The sequence below is a fragment of the Somniosus microcephalus genome, chromosome 4 (assembly GCF_052327205.1).
Source record: "Somniosus microcephalus isolate GS21.2 chromosome 4, FLI_Smic_1.0, whole genome shotgun sequence".
NCBI classification, from domain to species: domain Eukaryota; kingdom Metazoa; phylum Chordata; class Chondrichthyes; order Squaliformes; family Somniosidae; genus Somniosus; species Somniosus microcephalus.
In genome coordinates this window covers 279,686,533-279,710,656 of record NC_140990.1, presented here as the reverse complement: position 1 = coordinate 279,710,656, position 24,124 = coordinate 279,686,533, and the positions used below count along the sequence as shown (strand labels likewise).

At 43.3% G+C, this 24,124-nt stretch overlaps 1 protein-coding gene across 4 annotated transcripts in view; it reads left to right on the top strand.

Annotated features, from left to right (window-relative positions):
• The window catches only part of osbpl11 (oxysterol binding protein-like 11), a 102,446-nt gene that overhangs the window by 4,080 nt on the left and 74,242 nt on the right, over positions 1-24,124 (top strand). For 3 of the 4 annotated variants that reach the window (XM_085986514.1, XM_085986513.1, XM_085986516.1), the window contains exon 2: positions 21,368-21,436. In XM_085986514.1, the coding sequence (XP_085842640.1) occupies positions 21,368-21,436 (69 nt within the window). Of the gene's footprint in view, positions 1-17,069; positions 17,358-21,367; positions 21,437-24,124 lie in introns of all 4 variants that reach the window. The other variant, XM_085986515.1, reaches the window with a different exon arrangement.

Here is a 24,124-nt window from a genome sequence, read left to right as displayed (position 1 = left end):
CCTTGCTGTCCTGGCTTCTCTTTCCTGACGCTCCATGATGCTGGCTACTTTAATTTCTTCCTCAGCTGATTTTAGCTCTTTGAAATTCAGTGGCATGGAAAGGTCTGCCCTTTGTACTGCCATTGACTCATTTACGATTTATCTATCAATCGCAGCAAAACGGGCGCCCTTTCTAAGCTCATGAAATTCAACAGGTCAAATTAACCGTGTAAGAAGTACAACATCACAAATTTGTATTTTAAATTTGAAAAAGCGAATTTGCGACAGGATGCCCATCCCTGAGTGGCATCGGTTTCAGATCTCTGCCACAGTGATGTGAAATTAAGAAGTGTTGGAAGCATGAGACACTGAGCAATGCCATTATTTAAAATTATTTTTCCATAAATACATGTTTAGTGCCATAAACCAAGTAATCACTCATCTTTCGTCAAAACTATCATATGATGTTCTGGTCACAAGTTTAAAAAATTTGGCAAAGGAACTTCCCTTTTCTGTGTTTTGTAATACTGATTTGAGTAGTGTGTGTTTTTTGTACAAGTTGAAACTAGCTTTACTTCAGTAGAGTCAAGGAGACGTTTGTGACTATGTATTGTGCATGCTAATGATTACAACTTTGCACTCTGCTGTTGTACGATAGAGTGGCTTCAACAGAAGGAAGGAGAAAAACACACTCATGAAGCTCCTTAATTTTTGAATTTAAAGGTTTTTTGGTGCTGGGGAAGAATTAGTTTTCACTCACTTACCTTTCCTGACCCCTGCAGAATTCTGAAGCTCTCTCCATGTCATCCTACTCGCTACCGCGTCCTGAACTACTTGGAATATTTTTAAAAAAATACATTTTTAATGTTATTGCAGAGGGAAAAGCAGTGATTTTAAAAAAGTTATAGAGAGTAATGCTGATGGTTAATGGGGCCCCAATTAAAACTCTAATGTCCAATAGTGTATTACTTTAAATGATGCTACATGTTTCTTGCAAATTTTAATAAGTTCAATAAATATTGGAGAAATGCATATCTTTTTAATAAAAAGATTGTTATTTATCTATAGATTATAGTTTGCAGGTAATCATTTAGTTTGGGACTTGCCTTGAAAAAAAGAGGCTACACGGAGAATGATCTCTATTTTATCCTACCAGTGAGAAATGCCAAGTAACTTAGGATTGATGAAGTCATGAATAAGTTTTGTAGAGATCTTCCTCACGGATAGGATAAAAATTAATCTTAAGTATCTGTTGGAATAATTTTTAACTTATCCATGGAGAGAATGAATCTTAAATACTTTTTAATTGCTTCCCACCATTGTATGAGGGAGCTTTTTTCTCTCTCTTTCCCATCATCTCCCCTGTAGATTTTTAACTTGAACCGGCTATTCTTCACGTTGAGCCTAGACAGCAAGCGGTGGCAGACTTTTCAACCATTGGGAGCCCAGCAGCTGAGTTCAATCGTGTCTTGCCTGATGTCATACGTATGCACTTTCTATCAGGGTCACTCAATAATGATCAAGAATAGGAACTCGAGCTCTTTTTTTCCCTTTCATCTCCTTAGTCCAGCTATGCTGAGGTAACTTTCACCTTTCTTCAGGGGTACGTGGCTGTGGAAAATTGTCCGTGTAGTAATTTATGTTAAACACTATAGATGGTTCAGCTCCAAACAGTGACATTTTCATTAGCTGGTTAACAGGCTACTTACAAAGTCTTAACTCCATTATTGGGTAGTGTATCAAAAAATCCTCTAAATTTATGTAGATCTTTGCTAAATAAGAGAAATAAATAAAGAACTTTCATTTATATAGTGTATTCAGAATGTCCCAGTGTTTCACGGCCTTTTAAACTATAGTCGCTGTTCTTGGGCTGTGCACAGCAAGGTTCCAAAACCAAAAAACGAATGAATGAGCAGATCATCTGTTTTTGGTAGTTAGTTAGTTGAGGGAAGAACGTTAGCCAAGACACTGGAAAAGCTTCATGCTTTTCTTCAGATAGTGCTATGGAATCTTTTGCATCCTCCTAAACGGATATTGTTTTATCAGAAAGGTGACTTTACTGACAGTGCAGCATTCCCTCAGTACTGCATTGGGGTGTCAACAACAACTTACATTTATATAGGGCCTTCAACCAAGGTTCCCTTCAATCTGGCTGTGCAGCGATCTGGCGCTCCCACGCAGGCTGCTTGCCGGCTTTTCAATTGGAATAATTGCGCATGCGCAAAAATTTGAATGGGCCACTTAAGGGGGTTGCATGCCCCCAAAAACCTTCATCCATGCCTTCGTCATCTCCAAAATGACAGTGAACATTGCCTTCGACATGGAAAAACATCCCCAGGTGCTTCACCGAGGCGTAATTAGAAATAACTGGGTGCCAAAGATCGAGATATTAGGAGTGGTGACCAAAAGCTTGGTCAAAGAGGTGGGCTTTAAAGAAAGAACGAACTTTCATTTGTATAGTGTCTTTCACAACCTCTGAGCGTCTTAAGGCACTTCACAGCCAATTAAGTACTTTTTGAAATACAGTGCCTGTTGTAACATAGGGAAATTTAAGGAGATGGCTGTGATGAGGTGGAAGAGAATTCCAGAGCCTGGGGCATGTTGGGGCAATCACAAAAGATCCGAGTCAGAGGAACAGAATGTTCATGAGCGGGGTGTGGGTCTGGACAGACCGAGGGAGGGGGGACTGGACCGAGGGAGGGGGGACTGGACCGAGGGAGGGGGGACTGGACCGAGGGAGGGGGGACTGGACCGAGGGAGGGGGGACTGGACCGAGGGAGGGGGGACTGGACCGAGGGAGGGGGGACTGGACCGAGGGAGGGGGGACTGGACCGAGGGAGGGGGACTGGACCGAGGGAGGGGGACTGGACCGAGGGAGGGAGGGGGGACTGAGAAAAACCTTGACAATGTACAGACTTAGTGAACATAGCCTGGCGATCGAAAAAGGTAGACACAGGCAGACCCGGCTACCAAGAGAGGACAGGATATGCTCTCACTGCAGTCAGGGAGTAGTGGAGACAGAGATGCGCTTCCTCACAGCTTGTAGAAAATATCAGGGCATAAGGGAGAATTTCTACCCAAAATTCACAAAAATATGCCCGGAATTCAGAAATTTGAATGACGACCAAAAACTCCCATACCTACTAGGGGAAGAGAGAAATTGTGTAACCTTAGCGGCACACTATGTTACAGCTTGCCATAAACAGAGGGACAACCACTAAATATAAGAAAAGAGTATATACAAATTATATGAATGTATATTTATACACTCAGGGATATATCTGTTTATACACTGTATGGATAGATCTGTGTTTTTGTGTTCAACCATGAATGTTTTTCGATGTTTTGGCAACATAAGATGTACCTTGTCATCATGCCAATAAAGCGATTTGAATTGAATTGACTGGACGGAGGGAGGGAGGGGGGACTGGACGGACGGAGGGAGGGAGGGGGGACTGGACGGACGGAGGGAGGGAGGTGGGACTGGACGGAGGGAGGGAGGTGGGACTGGACCGAGGGAGGGAGGGGGGACTGGACCGAGGGAAGGGGGGGGACTGGACGGAGGGAGGGAGGCGGGACTGGACCGAGGGGGGACTGGACGGACGGAGGGAGGGAGGGGGGGACTGGGTGGAGGGAGGGGGGGGACTGGACCGAGGGAGGGAGGGGGGGACTGGACAGAACAGAGGGAGGGAGGGGGGACTGGACAGAGGGGCGAGATCATAATGGGATTTAAACACAAGGATAAGAATTTTATTTTGAGGTATTGGGGTACTGTGAGTCAATGTAGGTCAGCGAGCATTGGTATATTGGGTGAGTGGGTCTTTGTGTTTGGATAGGATACACGATTCAGAGTTTTGGATGAGCTGAAGTTTGTGGAGGATTGGAGATTGGCCAGGAGAGCATCGGAATTGCTGAGTCTGGAGATGACGAAGGCATGGATGAAGGTTTCAGCAGCAGATGGGCTGAGGCAGTGGTGGAGGTGAGCAAAGTTATGTGGGTGGGGAGTGCATGTGGAAGCTGACCCCATGTCTGTTATGGCGTCGCTGGGGACAGCATGTAGATGAAGAAGAGGAGTGTAGATTCTTGTGGTACGGAGATAACGGTGTGGGAGTGGGAAGAGTAGAACTTAGCAAAGGCAATCCGCTGAGCTGGACAGCAGAGGAGAAGTATTGGAGGAGGATGCTGTGGTCGACCATGTCAAAGGCTGCAGACTAAGACTGCAGAGTTCAAGGAGGGATAATGCGTCACAGTCACAAGGATGTCAGTTGTGACTTTTTGGTTAGGGCCGTCTGGTGCTGTGAGACGGATGGAAACCTGATTGGAGTGATTTAGACTTGGAGTTGTGGGAAAGATGGGCCAATATGTTGAGGAACCAACTGGAGATCAGGCCATCTTAAACTGTATGTAATGAGAAAGGATTAATTAGCAATCTTGTTGTGCGAGGCCCCTTGGGGAGGAGGAATCATATTATGATAGAATTCTTCATTAAGATGGAGAGTGAAGTACAGGAAACTTTCGATTAACCGGCCACTAAATAACCGGAAATGTTGGTTAACCGGCAAAATTCAGGAGTCGGTTCAGTTAACTTTTTTTACTTTTAGTTACTTTTTTTTACTCATTTCTGGCTGTGCAAGCGTCTAACTGAATCTGTTGCTAAGCTACAGAGACGCTTGCAAGCTGTGCTGATTGTTTTGAAGCTGTTGCAGGGTTTGTTGCTTTAGACGGAGCGCTGAGCTCCGTATCTTTTAACTATAGCGCTCGATTCTCCGGCATTGTTGATAGACCAGCACCAGCTCGGTCCCGTCCGTGCCGGATACCAGAAAGTTTCCTGTAGTTGATTCAGAGACTTGGGTACTGAATTTAAATGAAGGAAACTACGATGGTATGAGGCGCGAGTTGGCTAGGGTGGATTGGGGAATGTTGCTTAAAGGGTTGACGGTGAATAGGCAATGGCAAACATTTAAAGATCGCATGGATGAACTACAGAATTTGTTCATCCCTGTTTGGCATAAAAATAAAACAAAAAAGGTGACTCAACCGTGGCTAACAAGGGAAATTAGGGATAGTATAAGATCCAAGGAGAGGACATATAAATTGGCCAGAAAAAGCAGCAAACCTGAGGATTGGGAGCAGTTTAGGATTCAGCAAAGGAGGACAAAGGGATTAATTAAGAGGGGGGGAATAGAGTATGAGAGTAAGCTTGCAGGGAACATAAAAACTGACTGTAAAAGCTTCTATAGATATGTGAAGAGAAAAAGATTGGTGAAGTCAAGCGTAGGCCCCTTGCAGTCAGAATCAGGGGAATTTATAATGGGGAACAAAGACATGGCAGACCAATTAAATACATACTTTGGTTCTTCTGTCTTCACAAAGAAGGACACAAATAACCTCCCAGAGATGTCGGGGAACATAGGGTCTAATGAGAGGGAGGAACTGAATGTATTTGTAGGGAAATGGTGTTAGGGAAATTGACTGGATTGAAGGCCGATAAATCCCCAGGGCCTGATAATCTACATCCTAGGGTACTTAATGAAGTGGCCCTAGAAATAGTAGATGCATTGCTGGTCATCTTCCAAAATTCTATAGACTCTGGAACAGTTCCCATGAATTGGAGGGTAGCTAATGTAACCCCACTTTTTAAAAAGGGTGGTAGAGAAAAAACGGGGAATTATAGACCGGTAAGCCTGACATCATAGTGGGGAAAATGCTAGAGTCCATTATAAAAGATGAAATAGCAGAGCACTTGGAAAACAGTGACGGGATCGGACAAAGTCAACATGGATTTACAAAAGGTAAATCATGCTTGACTAATCTACTTGAATTTTTTGAGGATGTAACTGGTAGAATAGATAAGGGAGAACCAGTGGATGTGGTGTATTTGGACTTTCAGAAGGCTTTTGATAAGGTCCCGCATAAGAGACTAGCGTGCAAAGTTAAAGCACATGGGATTGGGGGTAAGGTACTGACTTGGATAGAAAACTGGTTGGCAGACAGGAAGCGAAGAGTTGGAACAAACGGGTCTTTTTCCAAGTGGAAGGCAGTGACTAGTGGGGTACCGCAGGGATCGGTGCTAGGACCCCAGTTATTCACAATATATACTAATGATCTAGACGAGGGATCTAGATGTAATATCTCCAAGTTTGCAGCCGACACAAAGCTGGGTGGGCGTGTGTGCTGTGAGGAGGATGCAGAGAAACTCCAGTACGATTTGGACAGGTTGGGCGATTGGGCAGATGCAGTATAATGTGGATAAATGCGAGATTATCCACTTTGGTGGCAAAAACAGGAAGGCAGATTATTATTTGAACGGCAATAGATTGGGAAAAGGGGAAGTGCAACGAGACCTGGGTGTCCTTGTGCACCAGTCGCTGAAGATAAGCATGCAGGTGCAGCAGGCGGTTAAGAAGGCAAATGGTATGTTGGCCTTCGTAGCGAGAGGGTTCGAGTACAGGAGCAAGGATGTCTTGCTGCAGATGTACAGGGCCTTGGTGAGACCACACCTTGAGTATCGTGTGCAGTTTTGGTTGCCTTATCTGAGGAAGGATGTTCTTGCCATGGAGGGAGTGCAGCAAAGATTTACCAGACTGATACCTGGGATGGCAGGAATGACATATGAAGAGAGATTGGGTCGATTAGGCATTTATTCGCTAGAGTTTAGAAGAATGAGAGGGGATCTCATTGAAACTTATAAAATTCTGTCAGGACTAGACAGACTAGATGCAGGAAGGCTGTTCCCGATGGCAGGGGAGTCCAGAACCAGGGGTCACAGTCTAAGGATAAGGGGTAGGCCATTTAGGACAGAAATGAGGAGGAATTTCTTCACCCAGAGAGTGGTGAACCTGTGGAATTCTCTACCACAGAAGACAGTTGAGGCCAATTCATTAAATATATTCCCCAATGTGGAAGCAAGTCATCCTTGGTTCCGAGGGACTGCCTAAGAAGAAGAAGAAATATATTCAAGAAGGAGTTAGATATATTTCTTAAGGCTAAGGGGATCAAGGGATATGGGGAGAAGGCAGGGACAGGGTACTGAATTTGGATGATCAGCCATGATCGCATTGAATGGCGGAGCAGGCTCGAGGGGCCGAATGGCTTACTCCTGCTCCTATCTTCTATGTTTCTATAGCCTCACTGTTATTTTCACAGCAAAATCTAGCTAACTATGTTTACTAGGTGGCTGACAAGAGCAGCTCTGTCTGTTTTAGTTCAGCATATATATTTATTTCAGATAGGCTAAATCACCATTTGGTAATTTGATGTGTAAACAAACTGAGCTAGAAGGGAAATTGGGAGTTCTATTTCATGCACTTGTCTTTTCTGTAGCCTTCAACACCATTTACCACACCACCCTCCTCCAATGCATCTTTTCTGTTAACTGCCCTCACTTGATTCCACCTATCTGATCGTAGCCAGAGCATCACTACCAGTGGCTTCCCTTCTTACCCCCACCCCGTTCTGGAGGTCCCCCGCCCCCAAGGTTCCATCCGTGGTCCCCATCATCGTCCTCATCTGCGTGCTACCTCTTGGCAACAATACCACCTACATGGGGTCAGCCTTCACATATCCTCTGATGACTCCTAACTCTACCTCCACTACTTGTCCCAACCCCTCCACTGTCTGTGTTGCCAGACTGCTTGTCTGCGATCTGCTCTTGAACGAGCCTGAATTTCCTCCAGCTAAACACTGGGAAGATTGAAGCCATTTTCTTTGGCCCCCACCACAAATTTCTTGCCCTTGTCACAGACTCCTCCCCCCACCTTGCCCACAGTCTCGGGTTGAACCACAACATTCGCAACGTCAGGATACTGTTTGATTCTGAGCTGTGACTCCATATCCCCTCCCATCACCGCCTACTTCCATCTGGTAAGGTAATGTAGTGGTTATGTTACTGTGTAATCCAGAGGCTTGGACTCATAATTCAGAGTCCAAATCCCACCATGGCAGTTTGAAAATTTGAATTCTAAGTATAAAAAAATCTAGAAATAAAATGCTGGGCTCAGTAAAAGTGCCATGAAGCTGTTGGATTGTTGTAAAAACCCAACTGGTTCACTAATGTTGTTTATGAAAGGAAACTTGTTGTCTTTACCTGATCTGGATTATGTGACTCCAATCGTTGAAATGGCCCAGCAAGCCACTCGGTTGTACCAAACAGAAGCAGGCCCACCACCACCTTCCCAGGGCAGCTATGGATGGGCAATAAATGCTGGCCTTGCCAGTGACACACGTTTCGAATTTTTAAAAACCTTTCGTAACATTTCCTGCTTCCGCCATGACCGTAGTCCATCTGCTGCTGAAATCCTCACATGTCTATCACCTCCAGACTCGACTATTCCAGTGTTCTTCTGGCTGGCCTTCCACTCTCGACCCTCTATTGGCTTCCACTCCTCCAAAACTCTGCTGCCTGTATCCTAGCCTGCAACAGAATAACAGAACAACAGAATAAAGAGTCGCCCTTTCAGAACTGAGATGAGGAGGAATTTCTCCTCTGAGGGCCGTAAATCTGTGGAATTCTCTGCCCCAGAGAGCCGTGGAGGCTGGGTCATTAAATACATTTAAGGTGGAGATAGACAGATTTTTGCAGATAAGGGAGTGAAGGGTTATTGGGAGCTGGCGGGGAAGTGGCTTTGAGCCCACGATCAGCCATGATTTTATTGAATGGCGTTGCAGGCTCGCGGGGCCAAGTGGCCGACTCCTGCTCCTAATTCTTATGTTTTTATGTTCTTAAGTCCCACTTGTCCACCACTTGCTGGCCTACATTGCACCCAGACTCCCATGCCTCAAATTTTAAATTTGTATTCAAGTCCCTCCATGGCCTCACGGCTCTCGATCTCTATAACCTCCTCAAATCCACAACCCCCTGAACACTCCAATCCTTTTATACCGACCTCTTCCCTTCGGCCCACCGTCGGTGGCTGCGCCTTCAGCTGCCCAGGACCCATTGTTCTGGAATTCCCTCCCGAAACCTCTCCACTTTCCCTTTCTCCTCTAAGATTCTGGCTTAAAAGCCAACTGTTTGACTGAGCTGTTGGTCAGCCCTCCCAATCTCTGCTTTGATTGGCATCTGTTTTTCCTTGTGCCTCTGTGAAACACCTTGAGAAGTTTAGTTTTTCTACACTAAAGGTGCTATTTAAATGTAAGTTATTATTTTAAATCATTAATGAGGACTGCTTGCCCCCACCCCATGCTTTTTTCTCAACGTGATAGCCAGTTACCTTAATTATTTATTCTTGGGTAGGCGTTTCAGTTGCTACTAATTGCTGGCTGTCAGTTTGTGCAAGGGCATCTTGGAAAGCCTCATCAAAAATTAACAAGATCAGTAACTGCTTGGAGATCTTAAGACTTTATTTTCGAAGAGGAATTAACCTTGATTTATATCTAACTTCAAAAAGAGCATTTGCCAAAATTAGCTTTTGCTCGTTTTGCGTATTTACCAGTAAAATAGATCATGTTCCCTGAACAAATGGGGAATTCAGAAGAAACTTCTTTATCCAGAGAGTGGTGAGAATGTGGAACTTGCTACCACAGAGAGTGGTTGAGGCAAATAGTATAGATGCATTTAAGGGGCGGTTAGATAAGCATATGAGGGAGAAAGCAGAGAGTCGGGATAAATGGGTCATTTTCTGGTTGGCAAATGGTAACTAGTGGGGTGCCACAGGGATCGGTGCTGGGGCCTCAACTATTTACAATCTACATTAATAACTTGGATGAAGGGATCAAGTGTGATGTAGCCAAGTTTGCGGATGATACAAAGATGGGTGGGAAAGCAAGTTGTGCAGAGGACTCAAAGAATCTGCAAAGGGATATAGACAGGCTAGGTGAGTGGGCAAACATTTGGCAAATGGAGTATAATGTGGGAAAGTGCGAGGTTATCCACTTTGGCAGGAAAAATAGAAAAGCAAATTATTATTTAAATGGAGAGAGATTACAAAATGCTACAGTTCAGAGGGACCTGGGGGTCCTTGTGCATGAAACACAAACAGTTAGCATGCAGGTACAGCAAGTAATCAAAAAGGCAAATGGAATGTTGGCCTTTTATTTCAAGGGGGTTGGAGTATAAAAGCAGGGAAATCCTGCTGCAACTGTACAGGGTATTGGTGAGACCACACCTTGAGTATTATGTACAGTTTTGGTCCCCTTATTTAAGGAAGGATATACTTGCATTGGAGGCAGTTCAGAGATGATTCACTAGGTTAATTCCAGAGATGAGCGGTTTGACTTCTGAGCAAAGGTTAAGCAGGCTGGGCCTATACTCATTGGAATTTAGAAGAATGAGAGGTGAGCTTATTGAAACATATAAGACACTGAGGGGGCTCGACAAGGTAGATGCAGAGAGGATGTTTCCCCTCGGGGGCACAGTTTTAGAATAAAGGGCCGCCCTTTTAGAACTGAGATGAGGAGGAATTTCTTTGAGGGTCGTAAATCTGTGGAATTCTCTGCCCCAGAGAGCCGTGGAGGCTGGGTCATTAAATACATTTAAGGTGGAGATGCACAGATTTTTGCAAGATAAGGGAGTGAAGGGTTATGGGCAGCGGGCGGGGAAGTGGCTTTGAGCCCAAGATCAGCCATGATATTGAATGGCAGAGCATGCTCGAGGGGCCAAGTGGCCTATTCCTGCTCCTATTTCTTATGTTCTTAAGGGAATAGAGGGCTATGCTGATGAGTTAGATGAGGAAAGACAGGAGGAGGCTCGAGTGGAGCATAAACGCTGACACGGACTGGTTGGGCCGAATGGCCTGTTTCTGTCCTGTATATCCTATGTAATCCTGTGAACTGTTCAGCTACCCTGCTGCATCTTTTAAAAAAAAAAAAAGTGCACAACCTAATGTAGCCGCTACGGCAATATTTGCTTTTGGCCATTCTCGGACCATATTATAAGCCTTAAAAATTATGGAGTCGATTTTTAAAATCTTATTGCTCTAGCTGCACAACTTGAAAATTGTTTTTTTTAATATAAAATATTTTCTCTTGCTCCAAGTCTCCTAATTTGGAGGACAAGCACAAGATAAGAGCTCACGGGGTTGGGGGTAATATATGAGCATGGATAGAGGATTGGCTAACTAACAGAAAACAGAGAGTCGGGATAAATGGGTTATTTTCAGGTTGGCAAACTGTAACTAGTGGGGTGCCACAGGGATCAGTGCTGGGGCCTCAACTATTTACAATCTATATTAATGACTTGGATGAAGGGACCGAGTGTAATGTAGCCACATTTGCTGCTGTTACAAAGGTGGGAAAGCAAGTTGTGAGGAGGACACCAAGAATCTGCAAAGGGATATAGATAGGTTAAGTGAGTGGGCAAAGAATAAAAAAGCAAATTATTATTTAAATGGAGAGATACTATAAAATGTTGCGGTACAGAGGGATCTGGGGGTCTGTGTACATGAAACACAAAAGTTGGCATGCAGGTACAGCAAGTAATTAGGAAGGCAAATGGAATGTTAGCCTTTATTGCACGGGGGATGAAGTATAAAAGTAGGGAAGTCTTGCTACAACTGTGAGACCACACCTTGAGTACTGCGTACAGTTTTGGTCTTATTTAAGGAGGGATATACTTGCATTGGAGGCAGTTCAGAGAAGGTTCACTAGGTTAATTCCTGAGATGAAGGGGTTGTTTTATGAGGAAGAGTTGAGCAGGTTGGGCCTATACTCATTGGAGTTTAGAAGAAGAAGAGGTGATCTTATTGAAACACACAAGATACTGAGGGGGCTCGACAGGGTAGATGCGGAGAGGATGTTTCCCCTCGTGGGGGGATCTACAACTAGGGGGCATAGTTTAAGAATAAGGGGTCGCCCATTTAAGATGGAGATGAGGAGGAATTTCTTCTCTGAGGGTCGTGAATCTTTGGAATTATCTACCCCAGAGAGCTGTGGAGGCTGGGTCATTGAATATATTCAAGGTGGAGAGAGACAGATTTTTGAACTATAGGGGAGTTGAGGGTTACGGGGAGCGGGCAGGAAAGTGGAGTTGAGGCCAAGATCAGATCAGACATGATCTTATTGAATGGCGCAGCAGGCTCAAGGTTACAAATGACCTACTTCTGCTCCTATTTCTTATGTAAGCAAGTGATGTACTGCAGATCTCTGTCAATGATATTACAAGTTGGCTGCTAGGGATGCACACAATCGGCCTGGAGTGACTTGCCCACTGCCTCCATTTATTTCCCTTTACGTATCCATGTGGAGAAGCATCGGGCCTCCATTTGAGAGTTTCCTTTGCTGGCACAACCACGGTCAGAAGCAGAATTCTGAACAGAAATCTTAATCCAATTGCTCTGGGATAGCACATTAAGGTCAGGAATGCAAAACACACAAAGCTGATTTTAACAATGGCTAAGTTGCAGATGAGACCCTAATAGTTAAACCAGTTTTCAAGCTTCAGGAGAAGGAGGTGGGGTGGTGAGTGAGGGATGTGGGAACCTTTGAATTTTTTGTGGATTGATGATCTTATTTTGTGTATGGGGGAGGGGGCTCATTTTTGTGTTGTTCAGTCAGTCTAGCTGTGTGTGTACATGATGGTGCATTTTTAGTATATGGGGTCTGATTTTATTTTGTGTATATATGGATTTTTGTGTGTGGTTAGTGCTACTTTTTTGTGTATGATCAGTCTTGCTATTTTGTCTAAGGTCTCAGGTTTTGTGTATTTGAATTTTCCACATATCGATGCTCACATTTCTGCATAATCTTGAGGAAGTAATTGTTTGGGAGGTAGGAGACTAGAGTAGGGATAAAAGGTAATATTCTCTCATTGACCAGGTGTGAAAGTGGTGTACCCTAGTGATCTGTGCTGGGGCCTCAGCTTTTCACCATATATGTTAATGATTTGGAGGAGGTGCAGTTACAATGATATTGGGGCTTAAAGGGTTAAATTATGACATGTTGCACCACAACAACAACAAAGTGCATTTATTTAGTGCCTTTAACATAGTAAAAGGTCCCAAGGCGTTTCACATGTGTAAACAGAGAAAAATTGACACTGAGCCAAAGGAGGAGACATTATGACAGGTGACCAAAAGCTTTGTCAAAATGATGGGCTTTGAGGAGAATCTTAAAGGAGGTGGAGAGGTTTGGGGGGGGGGGGGGGGGGGGTGGATTCCAGAGCTTGGACCCAGCAGTAGATGGGAGGAAACAGACAATATTATTGAGGTGGCAGTAGGCAGTTTTGATGAGGGAGGTGATGGGGTCAGAAGCTCCGCTCAGAGTCAAATAGGATGCCCTGGTTGCCAACAGTCTGGTTCAGCCTGAGACGGTGGCCATGGAGGGGGATGGAATCAGTGGCTAGGGAACAGACTTTTAATCTTGCATGTGATTCGCTCCTAAGTAGCAGCTAATTAGAAATGTGACTAAACCGACATTTACAGTTCATTTTTTAAATGTTATAATAGTTCACTGCCTCTGAAATTATTCAGACAAAACTTAATTTGAAAAGAAAATTGAATTGAGTAGACCTAAGCTGACACCTCTGATTTGACTTGCTCATAAATTGGGACCAGGCCTCTAAATTTAATATGTTCATACCTGAAATCTGGTCTGCTCCTAAGTGAAGGGGTATGCCTCTCTATCACCTTCTGAATTCGAGGCTTGCCCAGGAGCCAGAATGTTCTTTATAGTACTTTTATTTTAAAGTGTCACTATTGTGGCAGCTGAAAATGTTTGTTACAATGCTATTGATTGCACAAAAATCTTGAGTTGTTTTAATAGTCAATGTGATTGGAGATAAAACCCTAGTGGAAATAAAAATTGTAAAAAAAACTAAGATTACACAGACTTTAACCAATGAGAAAATTCACTACAAACACAAACAATGTTATATAGATAGATTTTCAGAAACAATTGGCCCTCTGGTTAGAGGATTGATCTACAGCATTCAACTGTGTTTTAAACTCTTGATCCCTTTTCAAGTCCTGTGTGTAATAGTTTCCTGCTGTAATTCTCCAACATGCAGTACAAACCCAAAATAGCAGCAGAAACACTATACAATATAACATTAACTGTTGGTCATACATTTACAACTTAAATAATTGTGAATCTAAAATTGAATCTGTGAAATCACATTTTTTATCATCAGCAATACCTTTTGTGTAGGCAATAAATGCATGTTGGAGCATTAATCCTCTTCCATGTTTACTTTATTTTGTAAATCCTTTAACACCATCCTCATTATATAATGAGGGAAGTGATAACCAGCAGATTGTTTCACTGCATCAGCAGAAATGGAAATAGTGCTGTCAAACTAGAAAATAGTGTTTAGATTTTTCTTTCATCTGTTTTGCGATGGACCTTTCTGGTTCTTCTGAATTATTAGAGGCCAGAAAAAAATGTGAACACTCTTATACTCTCTCTCATTTTTCAACTAGCGGCATGGGGAGAAAATAAAGATGTAATTCAGATGTGGAGTTTTCCAAATCAAGTTTAGGCAAGTAAGAGCACCTCAAGCAGGTAGACTCGCACCACTTTGGCTTTCCACTGGATAGTTGGCCATCAGCTAACATTAAAATGTAACCAGCATTCAGGCCAGTGAACTCCAAAGAACAATGCAAAGCCAACAGTGCAGCTTGGATGTGCCAACCCCAAGTCAATCTGGCAGCAATAACAACTTGTATTTATATAGCACCTTTAACTTAGTAAAAAGTCCCGAGGTGCTTCACAGGAGCGTTATCGAACAAAATTTGACACCGAGCCATATAGAGAGATATTGGGGCATAAAGAGATCGGTTTTAAGGAGGAAAGAGGTGTTTAGGGAGGGAATTACAGAGCTTTAGGGCCGTGGCAGCTGAAGGCATGGCCGCCAATGGTGGAGCAGTTAAAATCGGGGATGCTCGAGGCCAGAATTGGAGGAGCACAATCGAAGGGTTGTAGGGCTGGAGCAGATTACAGAGATGGGGAGGGGCGAGGCCGTGGATGGATTTGAAAACAGTCTAAGCAGGTAGGGGTCTCAAAGCTTGTAATGACCCACTTTAATGTGGTTTCAAGTTTAGAGTTTGTCATTCTTTGATTTTCCAAACCAATAATTAATAACTTCTAAACTATAGATTTGGGAACAGGCTGAGAACTTGTGCTAAATCAGGGAATTCGACAAGAATTCAAAAACAAAATACGTTTCAGGTCGATAACCTTTCATCAGAACTGGTGAAAGGTAGAGAGAGATGTAGCAGGTTTTAAGCAAGTACAGAGGCAGGGAAAGGGAGGAGGGGAGGAATGATTGGCGGATGTAACAAGATTGATTGACTCCCTTGCCGGGGTGCAGTTTCACAACTGTACATCATTTTTTTGTACTTCACTCAAGTTGTGTGTGTGTCTCGACAGTGAATCAAAGGATAATCACCCATGGAGGATATTAAAGCTGAGCCTGATGCTGTCCTTACCTGATATCCAGCAGAGGTCACTGCATGGATAGATAAAAAGAACTTGTGTTTATATAGTGCTTTTCACAGCTTCAAGACGACCCCAAAGAGCTTCATGGCCAATTAATTACTTTGTGAAGTGCAGACACTGGTTATGCAAGCAAATGTGGCAGCTGATTGTGTGCTCAGCAAGGTCCCGCGAACAGCAAATGAAATAAATGACCAGACAATGGCCCAGATTTTATGGGGTCTATGGTGGCCTACGCACGCCGTCGTAAGTGCCCCGCAAGTTCCGAGTTTCTGCATACACGGAAACCCGAAACTTGCGATCTGTCAAGTTTCTCCTTGACAGATCCACCGCATCCACAGGAAATGAACATTTGCTGACGCAGTTGGGCTATTTGCCCAGCGAATACCCACCAAACCCTTACGCCTGGTAAAAGCAGGTGTAAGGCCTTTTACCAGCGTACGTGTTTAAGTAAATGTTAAAATAAAATTTCAAAAATCATTTAAACATTCCCTTACATTTAAAATTAGTTTAGGTTATTTTTGTCCCATTTAAAAATCTTAATTTAATTTGTTGATAAATAAATTTATTTATTTTAAATGCTTAATTAAATGGTATTTTAATTCATTTTGAACCTGTGATGATTTATTTTTATTTCAGTGTTGTGAAAAGGTATTTGTTTTAGGGGATTCCTATTATGCTTATGGGGATTCTGTACATAAATGGAATCCCCATAAGCATAATGGGAATCCCCCTTTGTGATTGGTTGGGCCGGTCCACGTGATCCCCGGGACGCTTGCGAACCACATGCGCCCCTGAGATACGTGGGCTTTTACCCAGGCATACGCCTGCAGGCCCAGGAGTGCAAGTGTTCAAAGGTCCGGAGCAATCGGGTAGGTTCGGAGGCATTTGCCCACGGCAAGCCTCCGACCACAATTTCCACCCCAATACATTTTGGTAGTTATGGTTGAGGGGTAAATCTTGGTCAGGATACCAGGAGAACTTCCCTGCTCTTCATTGAACAATGCCATGGAATCTTTTCTAGTCACCTGAACAGGCAGATAAGGTCTCAGTTTAATGTCTCCTCCAAAAAACGGCACCTCCGTCAATTCAGCACTCCCTCTGTACTGCATTGAAGTGTCAGCCCAGATTACGTGTTCCAAGTTCGTAATGGGGTTTGAGCCCACAACTGATTCAAAGGCAAGAGTGTTACTGCTTAACCAATTTGGCACATTGATAACAATCAGACTCTGAAAACACTGGCCAATTGTTGCTTTCCTTAATGCAGGAATGCAGCAGCAGTTTAAAGCACCTCTACTGCTGCCTTGCAGAGATCGGCATAGACAAGGGATTGAACCTATTATCGCCATCAATAATTTTCCCATTATGGCAATGCATAAGTAGTGCAAACACAGGCCACTCATCAGTTTTACTTCCCTCAGTGGAAACAATGTTTCAATATTGATGAAATGTAGGCAAAGTATCTTTGTCCTTTTTCCACTATCTCCTAAGGCAGTTGTTGGTTCTGCTAGTAACTACAACATTTTGGGATGTTTCTTCAGCATCATATTGGTATAACTCTAATACCAGTGCATCGTCATTGCATTAAGTGTTTTAGTTAAATTGAAGCTGGTCTATAATGGTCTATGTCCACATCAGGCTTCAAATTCTGGTAATCTTAAGGGGACTATTCCAACTATTGGGGTCAATGATCTGTGCTGTGCCTTTTGTTTTCCCACTAGGCAGAATTTGAACTAGATGTGAAGCTTGCCTCGACCTCTCCAGGAAGGGATAGTGAGAAAGACTGAAGTGCTGCAAAAGTTATCTTCAAGCATAGGATGGCTTTGCTCCACTTATAATCTGTATTTGCAAGTAGTGAGTCCTGAGCCACATTCAAGAGTCGCATGCTGCCTCATTAAACTGGTAAAAGTGTCATTCTTCCAAGTATCCTCAGAGAATTGAAGATTACTCTCTAATTGTGGCACTTGTGCGGTGCAGGAACTGAGAGTTGCTTCCTGGCCTTTACTACTGTGAGTCAAGCGTCAAGTTAGTGGCCTGTAATTCTTCTCTCCCTCCTCCATTTTAAGATGCATTTTATCTACTGTATGTGGAAGATAAACTTTAAATAAAAAAGAAAAGATGCTTCCATTTATATAGCAGCTTTCATTACCTCAGGATATCCCAGAGTGCTTTACAACCAATTAAGTACTTATTGAAGTGTATTCACTGTTGTAATGTAGGAAAGGTGGCAGAGAATTTGCACACAGCAAGCTCCCACAAACAGCAGTATGATAATGACCAGATAATGTATTTTTATAGTGATGTTGATTGGGGGATAAATATTGGTCAAGACACCAGGGATAACTCCCCAGCTCCTCTTCGAAATCGTGCCATGGGATCTTTTACGTCCACCTGAGAGCAGACAGGGCCTCGGTTTAATGTCTCATCTGAAAGACGGATAAAGAACCAAGAAGACTATACGGGGATTACCTACCTTAAGTTTTGTTAATTTCCCAAATTGTAGTGAACTGCTGGACTGGGTAGGATTATACATGGGTTTTGTTACTTCAGGTGTGTAGGTTTTAATTTTGAAATGCAGTAATAAAATCATGGCAATTTTACCACAGAATAGAGCCATTTGCCCCATCAATTGCTAGCTCCACACTGGAATGATCTATTCTAATCCCATTCCATGTTGTTTTCCTGTACCATTTTAATATTATGCTTAATTCCCTTCTAAACATCATGATTGACTTTGCTGCAGGCACAGTACCCAGACTGCACTTGGGGCTCCCTAAGCCTTAGCTGTTGCCAACCTGTGCCTAAGCTCTCTGGACTTGGATAAATGAGATGTGTCCTAATCGGGAAAGTGTGCACTCCATAATGTACATACAGAAATTAATTACATAAATTTGGGAAAAAAATAGAAATATACTTCAAATGATAAAATTAATGTGTAGAGGTTTGGGCAATGGAGGTTATTGGAGCCATGAAAAAGCTGCAGTAGCTTGTTTCAGAGATTTAATTATAATGGTGGGTTTCTTTGTGTCAGACACTCGATTAATCAAAACAAATTTCAATAGCGACTTATAGTAATGTGCTCCATATTCTCATATAAAAACTTCTAACCTCCTCCTTTATGCTTCTAGTACTAATCTTAAACTTATGGCTTCTTGTTTCGGATTCACTAATTTAAAAAAATAACATTTTACTATTTGCCCTCTTCAACCTTTAAAATTTTTTCAATACTTCCATTAGACTAGCCTTTAATTTTTTTTTCCTAATGAGTACAGCCTTAATTTTTTTCAAGTATCTCATAATTATATCCACTCATCCTGGTGAATCAGCACTGTAGCTTTTTCATGGCTCCAATAACCTTTCTATAATGGGGCGCCCAAAACTCTACACCATGGGCCAGAAATTCCAGGCCAGAAGCGTGAGTACGGTCGGGTTACTCACGCATCTGGCCGTTGGAAATGCCGGCGTTCAGCAGGAACAGCGCATGCGGGGAACGCCGGCATTTCCAGACCCGAGGTCTAGTCACAGCGCGTGCGACTGCACAGGCAGCGCTTGCGCAGTGAACTTTGTAGATTTCACTGATGGATTCAGTGAGGGTAAGTCCCTAGAACTTGCACTTAAAAAAAGCAAGTGTAAAGTTGTTCATTGGCTGGGGAAGGAGATATATTTTATGGAGGAGCTTATGAAATGCAATATTTAGGTTTGGGAAAGGGAGGGAAGTTATTTTAAGAAATTTTAACTAAGTTTTAAACTTTAATTTTTTTTTTTTAAACGGGTTTTCAGAACGGTAGGTAGAAGGAGCAATTGTGGCTGTGTGAATGGAATGTGAGAATGAGTTATGTATGTATGTCCACATATATTCCTTTACGTATATGTATGTATGTTTTATATTCCTTTACTAATGTGTATGAATGTATATTTTTAATTATGATTTTCCAATAAGTTACTTTCTCTGAAAGTCATAATTAAATAATACATTCATACACATAAGTAAAGGAATATATACATAACACGCAAAGGAATATATACAGACATACATACTTTCAGAAGCTCCACGATAAGAAATATCTTCCTCCGCAGCCTCTGGAGCAACTGTACCCATGCTTTTTTCATGTGTAAGTTGTAATGACTGGACCTCACTGAAAGCATTAATGAAAGCGGCGAATTATACTGCGCACGCGCTGCCTGTGCAGTCGCACGCGTTCTGCCTCTGAACCCCTTCGTTCAGAGGACAGGAAATGCCGTTTTTCCCCACATGCACTGTGCATGCTGAAAACCGGCATTTCATCCGGCCAGATGCGTAAGTACCCCGACCGTACTATCGCATTTGGAAGGGAATTACTGGGCCAACATTTTACATGTCAATAAAATAAAAAATTTAACAATTGCACAACTTGCCCCCTCGCATCTGCGACTGAGGGTCCAAGGAGGTGCATTGCGCAAGAGGTCATCATCGTACGTATCCTCACACTGTTCCCTTTGGGGAACTGTATGAAGTGGTGGAAGGATTTATGGCCGTGATTAACGCTCATTCCGTGACCGTAACCATCTTTGAACCAGCCATTAGGGTGGTTAGTCCTATGGCGGGCGGGTTTTACGGGCTCCCACAACCCATCTGAGGGAGGGGGGGCCACCAACACCCACGACGCAAGCATCCCGCTGGATGTCCACCCAGAATTTAAAGTTGGAGCTCCGACTCCACTTGCCGGGACTGTCTGGAGTGGGGTTCAAAACCCTACTCCTTCTGGCCCAGCGGCGGGGATGCTTACTGCTACGCAAAAGGCCCACTCCGCACAAAAGGTGACACCCATACGTTTCCTGCGCCTTTTCCCTCCCCGTGACTGGAGCCCTATGCTGCCATTTCACGTTGCTAATTGGATTGGGCCTTTGTCATAGCGGTAGGATCCCCGCCGCTGGGCCAGATCAGGGTAGGGTTTCGAACCCCGCTCCAGACAGTCCCGGCAAGTGGAGTCGGAGCTCCGGCTCTAAATTTTGGGTTGACATCCAGTGGGATATTTGCGTCCGTGGGTGTGGGTGGCCCCCCCTCCTTGTATAGCTTGTGGGAGCCTGTAAAACCCTCCCGCCATAGGACTAACCGCCCTAATGGCTGGTTCAAAGATGGTTACGGCCACGGAATGAGCGTTAATCATGGCCATAAATCCTTCCACCACTTCATACAGTTCCCCAAAGGGAACAGTGTGAAGACACGTATGACGACGACATTGCTAAATAAATAAATGGAATTAAAAAAAATCTTTTAGGGCTTTTAAAAGTCTTTAAATTGCTTTAATTCTCTTTAAAACTACTTCAGATTACTCAAAATAATGTAAACATTTAAAAAAGTTTATGAAAGTTACCAAAATCTTCAAAAAACTTCCAAAAACCTATTTAAACTGCTGCTTTGCATGTAAAAATGGTTAGCAGCTTGACCGAAACATTGGGGACGTGTCCAGTGAAACTGAGACCTCAAGGGGCGTGTCTCACTTGCACTGCACGCTCCTGACTTCGCGCTGGCTGCACTCCTGGGCGGCGTGACGTCATACGCTGCCCGGGATTCTTCTTCTGGAAACACCAAATCCAGGCGTCCCTGGAGCTGATCGGCAGTAGCGCGGGGTAAGTGTAAATACGGGGCTTGCACGCGCTGCAAGCCCCGTTCTGGAATTTCTGGGCCATTACTTTTATCATTTGAAGCATATTTCTATTTTCTATTCTTTTCCCAAAATGCCCACCCACTCTCCTAACCTGTCTTATGTCCTTCTCCAGTCTCCCACAACAAATTTTGGTATTCCATCTGTTCCCCTGTCCATATCAATGGCAGACCACATCACATATTCCTGGGGTTAATCACTATTTAACATTTTCTAATATGCAGAGAACAAAATGGTATGGTTGTCCCATCGCTTTGCTATTTTGAGTGACTAATCATTTTCACATTTTGGAAAGTGAAATGTGTATTATGTTGTATTAGTTTCTTTGGCTGTATAGATTTATGTGCCACTGAACTTTATTCTCTCTCCTACAGTGATCACATGGAGAATGTATATGGATACTTGATGAAATATACTAATCTTGTCACTGGCTGGCAATATCGGTAAGTTCATTAAACAAAAATTGTCAAACGGCTGCTTGGTTCTTCAATTAAGCTCATGGTTTAGGGTGCTTTTACATACAAATTTAGTGTTGGCACAAAGCCGTTTCGGCTTCACACCGATGCTAAACTTGTGTAGTGTCAATTGAAATGCAGTGATAAAATCATGGCATTTGATGAGACTCAAGATGAGCCTTCATGCCAGATTCAGATTGTATTTACACTATAACTAGTGGTGCAAAGCAGAACTGCTTTACAGTTTCAGTATTAATGTACCCTCATACAGTTTTGTGTTTTTTCTTTTAAATTTAAAAAATGCTTTGCTTTTTCAACTTGATGAACTTGCGCACTTAATGTAAGCTTACCACATTTGCTGCATTGCAACTGTGGCTTTGATCATGAAAGTACAGTCACTATTTTGAGTTGTGGTTACATCAGTTGAGACAATTATGTAGTAACTCATTCTTATTCATATTCCAGTGTTGGCTAGTAATGTGCTCCCAAAGAGTTAAGATGGGGTGGGGCGGGAGCACTGGGAAGGGAAGGGAAGAGAAGAGATCTAGTGTGCAAAACATGGCTCAGTTTACTAGAACAGTATTCGAGAGGGTTGCAGGGCTGGCAAAGGTTCCAGAGATGCGGAGGAGCAAAGCCATGAAGGGATTTCAACATAAAGATAAGAATTTTAAATTTTTGAGATGTTGAAAGACCGGGGGGCAAATGTAGGTCAACAAGGATAGAGGTGATGAGCGAGCTGGACTTGAAGCGGAATCGGATACAGACAGCAGAATTTTTGATGAGCTGATGTTTCAGAGGGTGGAGGATGGCAGGTCACACAGAAGAGCACCAGCATATATGAGTGTCTGGAGATGACAAAGGCATGGATGAGGGTTTCAGCAGTAGATGGGCTGAGGTGCTACGGAGATGGAAGTAGTTATGTGAGAGTTTATATATGTTATGTGTATAGAGAGAGACTTCAGAAACTTTCTCCACTGAGCCAACTAGTGGCAGAAACTTTCTCCACTGAGCCAACTAGTGGCAGAAACTTTCTCCACTGAGCCAACTAGTGGCAGAAACTTTCTCCACTGAGCCAACTAGTGGCAGAAACTTTCTCCACTGAACCAACTAGTGGCAGAAACTTTCTCCACTGAACCAACTAGTGGCCAGAGCCTGCAACTACACCATGGTGTTCAAGATGGCAAAATGGAATAGGAAATGTTGATGTAGTACAGGTAGACTATCCTTTATCCGAAAACCTCGGGACCAGCCGTGTTTCGGTTTTAGGAAAATTTCGGATTTCGGAAGGTGCGCGAAAACACTTCGGTTTTCAGAGGTAATTCGGTTTTCGGGAGTGCGGATAAAGGATACACTATCCCTTATCCGAAAGGCATTTCGGTTTTCAGAAGTCATGCTTTGCTCCACTTTCGGCTTTCAGAGGTTTTCTGGTTTCAGATGTGCGGATAAAGGCTGGTACACTTAACGCTGAGCGATTTCGGTTTTCAGAAGTGCGGAAAAATGCTACACTATCCCTTATCCGGCTAGGCCTGTAAGTCGTGCGCCACTCTGGTCATGTCGTGCACACGACTTACGCTGACCGAAAAAACCTTCGGTTTTTAGAGGGTTTTGGTTTTCGGAAGTCCGGATAAAGGGTAGTCTACCTGTAATTAACAATAGTAAATTTGGATAGAGAAGCATGACCAAATATCCCCACAGCAGGAAGTATGGTTTGTAAACAGAAAGTTTGTGCCTTATGCCGAATTTTATAATGTGTTTGTATATGGTACGGTAGCATAGCGGTTATGTTACTGGACTAGTAATCCAGTGGCCTGGAGTAATAATACAGCAGCTGGGGGATTTAAATTCAGTTAATTAAAAAATAAAATCTGGAATTAAAATCTAGCTTCAGTAATGGTGACCATAAAACTATCAGATTGTTGTAAAAACCCATCTGGTTCACTAATGTCCTTTTAGGGAAGGAAATCTGCCGTCCTTACCCGGTCTGGCCTGTATGTGACTCCAGACCCACAGCAATGTGGTTGACTTTTAACTGTCCTCTGAAATGGCCGAGCGAGCCACTCAGTTGTACCAAACCGCTGCGACAAAGTCAGCACTGTGGGAGTAACTTCGCCACGGGACTGCAGCGGTTCAAGAAGGCAGCTCACCACCGCCTTCTCGAGGGAAGTTAGGGATGGGCAATAAATGCTGGCCTTTCCAGCGACGCCCATGTCCTGTAAATGAATTTTTTTAAATGATTATTTATAGGTATTGTCAATGTTTTTGATTGGCGTTTTAATATACAATCTATATACAGTATTTGGAAGGAGTAGCTTTGAACTACAACAACAGCAACAACTTGTATTTATATAGCACCTTTTAACGTAGTAAGACGTTCCAAGGCGCTGCACAGAGTATTTTAAGACACAAAATTTGACACCGATCCACATAAGGATAAATTAGGGCAGGTATCCAAAAACTTGGTCAAATAGGTAGGTTTTAAGGAGCGTCTTAAAGGAGGAAAAAAGAGGTGAAGAGGTTTAGGCAGGGAATTCCAGAGCTTAGGGCCTCGGCAACAGAAGGCAAGGCCACCTATGGTTGAGCGATTATAATCAGGGATGCTCAAGAGGACAGAATTAGAGGAGCGCAGATATCTCAGTGGGTGGGGTGGTGTTGTGGGGCTGAAGGAGATTAGAGATG